General features: G+C 43.2%; 1 protein-coding gene across 3 annotated transcripts in view; it reads left to right on the forward strand.

Annotated features, from left to right (window-relative positions):
• CAMSAP3 (calmodulin regulated spectrin associated protein family member 3) overlaps positions 1–12,313 on the forward strand; it is a 104,333-nt gene that overhangs the window by 79,774 nt on the left and 12,246 nt on the right. For 2 of the 3 annotated variants that reach the window (XM_056570867.1, XM_056570868.1), the window contains 8 exons: positions 6,577–6,715; positions 9,099–9,238; positions 9,355–9,430; positions 9,554–9,605; positions 9,792–9,829; positions 9,916–9,988; positions 10,089–11,928; positions 12,044–12,177. In XM_056570867.1, coding sequence (XP_056426842.1) covers positions 6,577–6,715; positions 9,099–9,238; positions 9,355–9,430; positions 9,554–9,605; positions 9,792–9,829; positions 9,916–9,988; positions 10,089–11,928; positions 12,044–12,177 — 2,492 coding nt within the window. Of the gene's footprint in view, positions 1–877; positions 926–6,576; positions 6,716–9,098; positions 9,239–9,354; positions 9,431–9,553; positions 9,606–9,791; positions 9,830–9,915; positions 9,989–10,088; positions 11,929–12,043; positions 12,178–12,313 lie in introns of all 3 variants that reach the window. The other variant, XM_056570866.1, reaches the window with a different exon arrangement.

Genomic DNA, 12,313 nt, shown 5'->3' on the forward strand with positions numbered 1-12,313 from the left:
ACTGTTGACTATTCTATGTAATCTCCTCCAAGACGTCCTCTTATAGTTGGGGGGAATTCAGAACTGCGGACCCAATTTCTGGCAATTCATGGGGAGCTCAGTGGTCATTTATGTCTACTTCATGTCTATTCTTGCATTGGGTGGCATTGGGTATTAAGTGATTTATATTTTTTGTTATAGGGGTCCTCTGGAGAGAAAAGAATGTTTTCAAATCAACTATTGCCGGAAAATTATACAGATTTGTAAATTACTTCTATTTAAAAATCTTAATCCTTCCAGTCTTTATCAGCTGCTGTATGCTCCAGAGGAAGTTGTGTAGTTCTTTCCAGTCTGACCACGGTGCTCTCTGCTGACACCTCTGTCTGTGTCAGGAACTGTCAAGAGTAGAAGTTTCCTATGAGCATTTGTTCCTACTCTGGACAGTTCCTGACACGGACAGAGGTGTCAGCAGAGAGCACTGTGGTCAGACTGGAAAGAACTACACAACTTCCTCTGTAGCATACAGCAACTGATAAAAACTGGAAGGATTAAGATTTTTAAAGAGAAGTAATTTACAAATCTGTATAACTTGTTGATTTGAAACCCTCTTTTTTCTCCAGAGTACCCCTTTAAGTCCTATTACAATGTATTACTATGCGGATCCACCAATGCTATATGTCAATGTTTGTCTGATCTGTACTATGACTGGCAGCCATGTTGCCTCCTTCTCCATCAAACTACATATTGCTACCTACCCCCAGACAAGTGTTGTTGCTGCCTAAGAACAGGACACTCGTGCTGTAGGCCCTACTGCGCAGCCTCTCTGTCTGTCTCTTGTCATTCCCTCTGATATGAAGCTGCCCTGACTTTCTCCGTTGCTCTTTTCCGTTGCGTTTAGCATGCCATCGCTTTTTGTTTAAAGGAGTCTGGGAATAAGCCTCCTGTGGTAACGTATTGTGCACGCCTTCATTTCCAACAAATCCAAGTTCCATTTTCGCTTGATATAAAATGCCTTTTTTTTTTTTTTTTAAAGAAATATTTAATTTTTGCTTTTATTTTTGGTCAAATCTGAATTTCTTCCTCCTATACTACATGGTTAAAAAAAAAAAAAAATAATAATTTTGACCATTTTGACCAGTTTTCCAAATATCAACAGTGGTTAGAGGACACCTAGAGGCCACTACTGGTTTTACACCTGAATAGAAAATTGGAGAAAAACATATCTTAATTTAGTCCAGTGGTCTTCAAACTTTGGCCCTCCAGATGCTGAGTCGAAGTTTTTCAACATCTAAAGGGCCACAGTTTGGAGACAGCTAATTTAGTGTATAATTTAGTGTTTATGAAACTGTTTAACTTTCTGGCTCCAGAAAGTTAAATAGAATTGTAAATTACTTCTATAAAAAAAATCTTAATCCTTTCAGTACTCATGAGCTGCTGAAGTTGAGTTGTTCTTTTCTATCTAAGTGCTCTCTGATGACACCTGTCTCGGGAACCGCCCTATTTATCAGCAAATCCCCATAGCAAACCTCTTCTACTCTGTGCAGTTCCCGAGACAAACAGAGATGTCAGCAGAGAGCACTGTTGTCAGACAGAAAAAGAACAACTCAACTTCAGCAGCTGATAATTATTAGAAGGATTAAGATTTTTTAATAGAGGTCATTTACAAATCTGTTTAACTTTCTGGAGCCAGTTGATATATAAAAGAAAAATTTTCCTGGAATACCCCTTTAATTCCAAGGAAGTAGCCACAGGGAATACACGAGGGGCATAAAGGCACCTCTGCTGCATAAGAAGCGTTTATAAGTGACACGTGGTAGGTGGAGGCCATATTACAGATTTTGCTCGGGTCCCAGCAGGGCTCAAGTCCTGCAGGAATGCATGGGAACTGAGTTCCTGCACTTTTTCCACAGCAGGAACACCTTTCCTATTGGCAAAACCAGCACTTGAGTGGAAATCTTCACACTTGCTTTTCCCAGGACTTGACCCCTGGGTCCCAGGAGCTTAAAGTCACACCATTACGTTCTTTGTTTTGGTTGGTAAACAGTGCTTCTTAGGGATGCAAGTTTAGGGCTCATTCACATTGCTGTCGTGTTCTAGTATATGGAGCTCCATCAGCAAATCGGTCGGAGAAAAAAAATTGCGCATGCACTGTTTTATTTTTTCTCCAGTAGACTACTGGATCTTCAATGGATCCGTTTTGGGGCCGTTCAGCACAAAAAAATAATAATAATAATTACGAACGGACCCAAATGGGATAATGTAAACTTAGCCTTACGTGCTACAGAATGCCATAAAATGCCAACCAATAGTAAAGCAACAACATCCAGACCGGCTCCGAATCAGTGCAAAATTTACAGGGACGTTTTGAATTGTTCTGGGGTCTTTGTTGAGTGAGTGGGTTGAATGGGGGTTGTAGTCATTTCTTGGAGCCATTCTGGATATTGTTACTTAATTCCGGATATCTTATGGCAGATGACAGAAAGGGTTGTAGTAGGATTGTTCTTCCTGGGGGACATTAGTAAACTGCAATAAACTACAGCGATCCCTCAACTTACAATGGCCTCAACATACAATGCTTTCAACATACAATGTTTTTTTTCTGGAACATCGTAACTTGAAACCAGACTCAACATACAATGTACGGACAGTCCAGATCTGTGAAACGTGTCACAACTGGAGGAACTGACCAATCAGAATGGGTATTTTACTGGTAAACCCCCTGTATTACTGAAGTGCATGCACTGACTGGTGTCTGGTAGCGCCCCCTACAGTACAGGGAGGAACTACAGGTACTACTCCTTACCTGTGCCAGGGTTAGCTGCTCCTTTGGACACCAAGTAAGGGCGGCTCCATTCAGGACACTGTGTGTACTGTATAGGACCCTGAAGAAGCTCCTGTCCTCTACATAAACCATTGTTTCCCAACCAGGGTGCCTCCAGCTGTTGCAAAACTACAACTCCCAGCATGCCCGGACAGCCGTTGGCTGTCCGGGCATGCTGGAAGTTGTAGTTTTGCAACAGCTGGAGGCACCCTGGTTGGGAAACACTGACATAGACAGTGATTTACAGCTCCCAGCAGATCTTTCTTACTTTTATATATAAGGATTTGCTTTATCTATATTAGTTATCTACTTATTTTTCTTTAATCCTCACTTTTTCCTATTTTTGGATGACATTTTGGTGGCTTCAGAACCAATTACCAGGTTTCCATAGAGTTCTGGTCTCAACATACAATGGTCGTCCTGGAACCGATTAATTTTGTAACTTGAGGGACCACTGTACTGGATTCCAAATGGACCCCATTCAAGTCAATGGGATCTGTTGGGACCTTGTGGTGTCAGAACAGGGCGGAGCCCAACAGTAATGTAAACCTAGCCGTACCTGCCCCAGAATTCCATGAAACCCAAACCAATATCCAATAGTGAAGCATCGGCATCTAGGCAGGCTCCAAAATGGTGCAACATTTGCTCTTCCATGGTACTAAAAAAAAATATATAGCGACGTTTTGACCTGCTCAGGGGTCTTTATTGAGCTTCACTAAGACCCCTGATCGGATGGAAGGGTTAGCGTAGTCATTTCTTGGAGCCTCTCTGGATGCTGTTACATTACTTTTGGATATCTTATGGCACAAAGACACAAAGGGTTGTAGTAGGATTCTTGACCCTAAGGGGACATTTGTAAACTGGAGACCAGATACTTGGAAAAATGGGCAAACAAATGGAAACATTAGACTGTCGTTTTCGGGTGTAAAATAACAGACCTTGTAAGGAAGAATCCCTTATCGAAATGTCATCTCGGGGAGTTACTGAAGTTTGAGCCATTGTCGTGAGAACTTCCCTATAGTTCCTGTCTTCTTAATACAGACATCTGACACACACTGGATAATTGTCTCTGCCTTGTCTCAGTATGTCATCTCCTCCTTTGGCGCGTTAGTGACTTATCCCAGGATCGAGCCATCTGGTGACCTGGTATGGCCACTGCACACACATTACCTCAGTTTACATGCCCTTTATAATGTCAGCTCCAATATCCATAGTAATGTGACTGATTCATTACCAGCCATGGATACCGCTGAGACACTGATGTGGTATCGGTCATGTCAATGGGTTTTATTAGTGTGACCATAATGATGGTTTGAAGAACATTTGACCATTTTTGGAACCTCCCTTTCCATGATATCATAGATAATGGCCAAAATAAACACTGTTTTGTTCACATTTTTTTTTTTTTTTGCAGTCTTTTGTGCCAACAAAAATTTTATGGTCCAATAAAGACTGGAAAAAATACCTTTTTCCCTTTTTGAGTTAAAGGAGATCTGTAGTGCAATATAAGTTATAGATCGCGGGGGGTCCGAGCACTGGGGCCCCCGGGATCTCCTGGACAGGGCCGCAGCAGTATTCTGGAAGGGTTAGTTCCATCCCCGCATGACGCGGTGGCCGATACGCCCCCTCCATGTACCCCATGGAGGGGGAGTGTCTACCGCGGATTTCTGCTGGGGACGAAACTTCACTTCTTGCAGACTGGCGCGGCCCCGTCCAGGAGATCCCGGGGGGGCCCAGTGCTCGGACCCCCTGCGATCTATAATTTATCCCCTATTCTTTGGACAGGGGATATGTTATTTTGTGCTGGAATACTCCTTTAGATAAAACTCCATGACAAAGCGACTGCTAGTGCAACGCACACATTTTATTATGCGATGGCCTTTTTTGACCAAAGGTGGTTGCAATAAAAAATGGGACCAAAAACTGTGTGAACATAGGGGGGAAGATTTATCAAAACCTGTGCAAAGGAAAAGTAGTCCAGTTGCCCATAGCAACCAATCAGCTTGCTTCTTTCATTTTTAACAAGGCCTCTGCAAAATGAAAGAAGCGATCTGATTGGTTGCTATGGGCAACTTTTCCTTTGCACAGGTTTTGATAAATCTCCCCCATAGCCTTTTTCTGTATATTTTCCTGAATGTAGAGAAATATCAAAGTGTGAAGAACCACTAATAATTGGCATTATCAATGCCGACTATATAGCCACTTTTTGACAAATATTGGATCAGGCTGTATATCACCAGATTAAATGGATTAACCAGAAACGGAAAAACAGAACTAATTTCTTCCAAAAACAGCATCACACCTGTCCCCAGGTTGTATGTGGTATTACAACTCTGCTTCATTTACTTCAATGGAACTTGCAATACCAAACACAACCTGATGATACGTGTGGAGCACTTTTTCTGTAGAAATTGACTCTGTTTTTCTAATTCTGGACAACCCGGTTTAAGGTCAGAAAACAGCGCAACTTCTTAAAGCTAGTCTGACTGCGATTTCAGCTTAGTCGATAGAGACAGTCTTCTCCATGGTCAAGCCAAGATGCTCAATCATACAACTAAAGGGAACCTACATGGGTTTTGGTTTTTTTTAAGGGTGTTTTTTCCGGTTTGAACCATAAGCCTTGTAAACAGGCCCATAGGCTCCTAAGGAATATATGTTGGCAGTCTATCCCGGTTTAAAGGTAATGGGTGCCCCCCTCTTCCATTGGGCTATGCTTCTGCTCCATAGACTTTAAATTTGTTGACCAAAGATTCTTGGCACCACCAAAGGAGATGATTCTGGATGCCTACTCTTCATAATTTATTCACTACTATAATTTTCCCATAATCCTTGCTGGTATTATTGTGCATACAGGACATATCCATAAGATCTATCAGATTATTTGTGATCGTGCCATAAGAAACAGACCCTAGGTACCCTAGTGATAACCTCATCTGAAGGTGACTGTAGAGCCTATCCTCTGCTGGGCTTTGAGGACTATTATTTTGTCAGGACTTGGGCCCACTAGATGATCCTATGGTATTGTGTTGGGCCAGTTTAACTCTTAAAGGCTAAATGATTGGTCAGCTCCACGTTGGTCCAATAACTACATCGTTAAATATCTAAATATTGAAGAATACAACCAAAAATAATTGTTTTGTGTGGGTTGAGGTGGAAAAACTAGGACCTCACATTTTTGGTGACCTTTCTGCAAGACCAGACAAACCAGCAAAATGTCCCTCACTATGTTCCCGAGGCTAAAATAGTAACACTGTGACCTCTATTCACACAAGTGTAAAAGGAAGAAACCCAGATTTGGTGAACATTTTTTTTGTTATTGTTGTGAATGCGCCATTAACCCCTTTTAACAAAAATTTTTTAAAAAATTCTGGTTTTGTATGCTGTTCTACATATTTCTGTTCTTATGTATTGTTGTTCTGCAGCTTGCTGAATGCGTATTGTTTGCGTGCACACACCCCTGTAGTGGCTGCATGTCTTGTTCACACGCCGGCCTGTAATGTATATTTTGATGACTTTTGTGCACACAAGTAATAGTTCTTGTAACAATAAAACCGACTCTCACATCCACACCCTGCACTCAATGCTGTAGGTTGCTGGTAAAGCCTCATATATAATCGGTAGCTGTATAACACGGCAGAGGGCACATCAGTAGCTTTTCACGTATGTCTTTAGTATACTTTACACGCTTAGACCTTATGCACTTTGTAGCAGTCGGCCATGTTTGTTCTATGTACACCGCTAATAATGCCTTCCCTCCTTCCTGATTTCTCCACTAGATCCGGTATCGGAAAGACAAAGCTCTATCCAGACAGACACCTTGTTTTACATCCGTATCATCCTTAAGAGACTTGTCTAATGGGAGTGCCCTGGCTGCCATGGTCCACTATTACTGCCCGGCCGAGCTCAGACTGCAGGGTAAGTATTACCGATCCGGTCATATATAGCAGTGGTGGTTTTTCCTCATTTATGAGCGGACAGGACTGCAGGAGCTATAGTGACTTTAGTAGAGTCTATTGTGAAACTTTGTTTTCTTAATACCGCTCCCGTTTGCCAATTGACCGTTACCGCCAGCTCTGCAAGGTGTGTGTTCCACTCCTGCCTGCTCCCGCATCATGTATCCAATCCCGACCGCTCCCACAAACGTTTTGTCACAGCTTTTAAAGATGGTACCCTCCCCCCACCCCCCCCCCCCCGTTTATTTTATTACCTCCCCATGCCATTTCATCAACCCTTGTGCCATTTTATCAGCCCCCTGTGGCATATCAGAGGTTTACAGGACTGCGCCGCATGTTGCCGGACCCGCTGTATGTTCTGTGATCGCCCGCTCCTGCCCACAACAACCTCATTACTGCCCGTAAGTAATTTTTTATTGGATCTCGCGGATCCCAATCCCAATGCAGAGCTTTAGACTTTAGTCCCTTCTTTCTCAGGATCAGCAGGGTTCTAGTGATCCACCATAACATTCTAAGATGAGATCACAACTTTAGAGGTTTATAATTTTTTTTAATTTTTTTTTTATATATGAGTTTTGACTAAAACATATTCTATTATTATGTAGATACAGCTCCTGTGCAAACCTATATTGCATTTGGAAAGTCTTCAGACCCTTTTATATTTTATTTTTAAATCGGATATTTGTTAACATTTTCAAAATGTTGTATACAACTAGATCCTTGCTAAATAGAAGATTCTTAAGATTCCCACCTCAGGTCCAACTGGTTCCTCAGTACAACCAATAAGGCCCCAAATCCATAATTTAGGCTTAGAGGTAGCTGAGTGCTTTTATATCCTATGAATTACAGCGAACACCTTCTGCCAAAATGAAAGAAGAAGAGGGCAATCATGTATGTGGTGTGGCGGGGTGTGAGGTGCATGGCAGATGTTGTTACCCTAGGTGCAAATGGCATTAACTCTTTGTATTCGTGATGCCAGGGCGTGGTTTAGCCTATAACCACCCGAAGGTATACCGCTGGATCCTGGGCTAGGCACGGGGACAATGAAGACACCGATGCCAAGTTACTGACAACGGTAGCTTTACTGACGGTAGACAGTTGGTAAAGTCCATACAGTTCAGCCAGGGCCCAAGGAGGTGACCAGTGACTCAGAGACCTTAAGGGCTTGCTGGGACTTGTAGTAGGACTGGACAATTTAGTGCAGGCCATGTTGCTTGACAATTTGACAGAGACTGACTTGACTGATGACGGACAATGCTGCAGGTTTAGCTTACTTGCACTTGACTTTGGCTGCAGAACTTGACTTAAAGGGGTATTCGAGGCAAAAACTTTTTTTTATATATCAACTGGCTCCGGAAAGTTAAACAGATTTGTAAATTACTTCTATTATAAAATCTTAATCCTTCCAATAGTTATTAGCTTCTGAAGTTTTCTGTCTATCTGCTCAATGATGATGTCACGTCCCGGGAGCTGTGCATGATGGGAACTGCACAGCTCCCGGGACGTGAGTCATCAGAGAGCAGTTAGACAGAAAACAACAACTCAACTTCAGAAGCTAATAACTATTGGAAGGATTAAGATTTTTTAATAGAAGTAATTTACAAATCTGTTAAACTTTCCGGGGCCAGCTAATATATATAAAAAAAAAGCTTTGGCCTGGAATACCCCTTTAAAGGCCCCCCAATACTCTGGAGACACACACTAGGCACGACTAACTTCAGCAAAGACTTGGCGCAAAAGAGAGCGAGGCTAGCTCCTCCCAGGCTTTTGTGGGGGAGACTAGTAGGGAGCCCATAGGTCACTCTTGGGGTCAGCTGGTCATTGATACCCCCTGGGTAACAATCACATGGTATAACTTGTTAAAGGTGCAATACACAACATAATGCATAACATATTTACAATGGGGTAAACACTGCAGGGGGCCCTTGGGACACGGAGGGACACTGCCTGACTGGGCAGAGAAGGTACGGGGTAATGCCATTACATGCACAGTACAGTACAGTAGCGTCAGCCTGCCCACACCTAGGACATGAGAAGTGCAAGCCAAGTCTATGCAGTAAGAACAGGGTTCTATACTCTCTATGAAATAGAAAGAGTTGCGACAATCCGCCAACTTCAGAAAGTGATAACGCGATGTAAGATAAAATAGTTTCCCAATCCTCTGTGGACAAACTTCCCAAATCAGAGACCAATTTCTCCTGGACCATAAGGGGTATCCTCAATGATAATTATGCAGATCTTCACCATAAAGGCAGGAGATCATAATCTGGTTTTAGGTCTGGGAGAATTAGGGGGATACAGATGGATACCTCTTCTCCAGTACCCATAGAATATGTTGTTTTCAGATGTCTGCTTGAAGGATACCATGTCAGTGGCGGACAGTCTCTACAACTTGCAACTCCTGAGAGATTTTTATGCCAACCATCTGCCACCATCTTGCCCACTTTCCCTGGAGGATCTCCTGTATGTGCCCACTGCCCTGCGGGTAAGATGTTTCAGACTTCCCCCACCTTGGATGCTGCTGGTTAGTCCCCTATATAATGACAATATTTAATGGTTGCTTCTTTCTTTCTTTCTTTCTTTCTTTCTTCCTCTTATCAGGTGAATCTCATCTCGCTCTTAGCGGATCTTTATTACTGTTTTGAAGTCTCGAAACCCGAGTTTGTACAACCTAAAGGTAAGGATATCTAGACCACGTGTTCATCATTCTTTATCCAAAACAGATAATGGGGCAAAGATATATATCTTATGGCGAATTTGTTTAGTGTATTTGACCAGTTTGTGGTGTCCCTTTTTATAGATTTGCAGTCCGGAGATGAGTGTACAACGCCTCTGAGTGCGCAAAGTGGGGGGTAGGTATACACAACCAGCTTTATTGTCAAACTTCCAACTCCTCCTTTAGTATAAAAAGTTCTTCCTTAGTTTAGTTCCCGAAACCTGTTGTGTCTGGCCCAGAATAATTCCACTTTTAGCTTCTGTGCCCTATATGGTCTGTCTCTTGCCCACTGTTTCACATCTTTATTTCTCTTTTTCCTCAGAGGTTCTCCTGTATTTAACTTTCGTCCTGGAACCACAGGTAAGTTTTAATTTTCTGTAAATATTTTGCTATTTTAGTGTATTTCAGCAAGGCCATTTTAAGTCCTGGTTGGTTTTGCCTTGTAGGATCGTTGCCTCACTCATCCTCAATGTCCCACATGGATGGATTTGGAAAGACCTGGTCAAAAAACCCATTAAGGTATGTTGCTATATATTCTAGAAGTTGGAAACTATTATTATTATTATTATATATGTATGTTGGTGATTTGTTGTCACTTTTTCTTTTCTTCTCTCCATAGTCATCCTCTGTCCCAAGCAGTCTCCTTCAGTATACCATTTGGGCTTGACAGTGATGTTGACATTGTAATGGGGAACCCTGTAAACATTCTTCGCTCTGTTAGTTCCGACAGTCTGACTCCTCCAGTATATGCTCCATCCTCACCAAACTGTGTTACACGTGCTACCTATACACCTACTGAGGATGCAGCAGAATTCCCAATGCAACCCCGCACCTTTAAAAAAGTTCCATTGACTGGAAAGGGAACCAATGACCTGCAGGTTCAGGAGAAACCTAATGGTGGACAAGGAACACAGACTGATCTCCCAACCATTGAAGAAGCATTGCAGATTATCCACAGCTCAGAAACCCGGCTTCTCCCAGAGGGAGCACCAGATGGTTTCTATCTTCACTCACCAGAGGAATCTAAGCCATCAAAAGTAGAAGAGGAGCCTGTCCCAAACTTAGGCGTCTACAGGACACATGATGGTTCTAGAAGGCTCTCGAGAGATGATGACTCTGTTCTACGGGATAACAGCCTGGATTCTGATGCAGAGGAGACTAGACATACTCAAGAATCCAGCCGAAGCTCCCTCAGCTCCCAGGCTGATTCATCCGCTGGGTCAGGTGCAAAAATGACAAGTTTTGCTGAACGCAAGAAGAAACTTGATGCCAAAGTTAACGCGGATGGTTCTCCATCTTCAGGACCGAATAACTCTCCAAATACAACCACGTGGGCACAAAAAGCTGAAGAGTCCCCAGTTAAGAGCCCAGCCTTGAACTCTGAGATGAACCAGCTTGGAGCTAGGCTTGAAGAGAAAAGAAGGGCTATTGAGGCCCAGAAAAAAAGAATAGAAGCTATATTTGCAAAGCATCGACAACGTCTTGGAAAGAGTGCCTTCCTCCAGTTAAAGAAGAAGGACGGAGAAGAAGATGAAGATGAAGGACTGGATGATTTGAAGTTGTCCCCAGATGAGGGGCTTCCTAAGGAAAACGAAGATGAAAAATTTGGGAGACCAAGTGAAGAGAAAAATAATGGGAAGACTTCTGATGCAGCTGTGAAACTTCGCAGTGAGAAACAAGTTAGCTTTTCCCCAGATGTCACAAAAACAGGACTAGAGGAGAATCTTGGCGAGTACAACCGAGCAGTAGCAAAGCTGAATTCTGCACTTTCCTCTCTCCAGTCCGATATGAAAAGACTGTCAGATCAGCAAGAGAAGCTGATGAACAAAGAAAGTAAAGCCTGGGTTATACCAGCCCCGGTGAAGTCCTCCCCTCCAGCCCATCGGCCAAGGTCATCACCCCCCACTAGACTTACAAGAGAGATCCAAACGCCTCGGTCCTCCCCGGCATCTCCTTCACAGTCACCTTCACGCATGGCTCCAAAATCTCCCCAGCCAAATATCAGAAGATCACTGCAGACACAACCGATTGCACCTAAGAGTCCCAAAAATACTCGCCCTGTTGAGCTTAAAATTCCTCCTTTAAACAGAGTACTCACTGCTCCCCATAATGTGGACACCATACCCCACTTACGTAAATTTTCCCCCAGCAAACCTCAAGTCCAAACACGGTCCTCTATACATTTCGCGGATGAAGAGCAAAATAATGAAAATGGGGAAAATCAGCCGACAAATGAGGTTCATGGGAACTCGCGCCCCGTGGCTTCAGTGGTCCCTCAGAGCAGTGGAATTGGATTATTGGCTGGAGAAGATAAGGAAACAAAACGGAGTAGTTTGATTGAGATCCCATTATCTGAACTGCGGCCTACAGATGATGCTGAAGAAGATGGAATGGACTCCTTAGAGGGAACCCCAGGAGAGGAGGGAGGGTCGCAGAGAGGACTTGGATTCTTCTTTAAGGTAAGAAAGTCAAGCGCACACCCAAATTGGGGACAGCTTTATATTAGTGACCGCTTCCTGTTCCTTTCTGAAGATTAAGTAAATAAAGTTAATGTAAACCAATTTCTGTCTCCAGGGTGAAGAGCGGACGGAGGATGAGATGGCACAAAGGAGGGCGGCTCTGCTGGAGAAACAGCAGAAGAGGGTAGAGGAAGCACGGAAAAGAAAGCAATGGCAAGAAGAAGAAAAAGAAAAAAAAGAGGAGACTAAGTAAGGGCAGGATGTTATCTCCTTCTCAATGGGTGGACTTGCTTCTGGGGGATTAAGGGTCAGTCAGCTCTATTGTGGCACCAGACCTCCCACAAGCCATATTCCTAGCGATTGGGTGGGCAGACAACTGGGTCTG

This window comes from Hyla sarda, chromosome 4 (assembly GCF_029499605.1).
Source record: "Hyla sarda isolate aHylSar1 chromosome 4, aHylSar1.hap1, whole genome shotgun sequence".
Lineage (NCBI taxonomy): Eukaryota > Metazoa > Chordata > Amphibia > Anura > Hylidae > Hyla > Hyla sarda.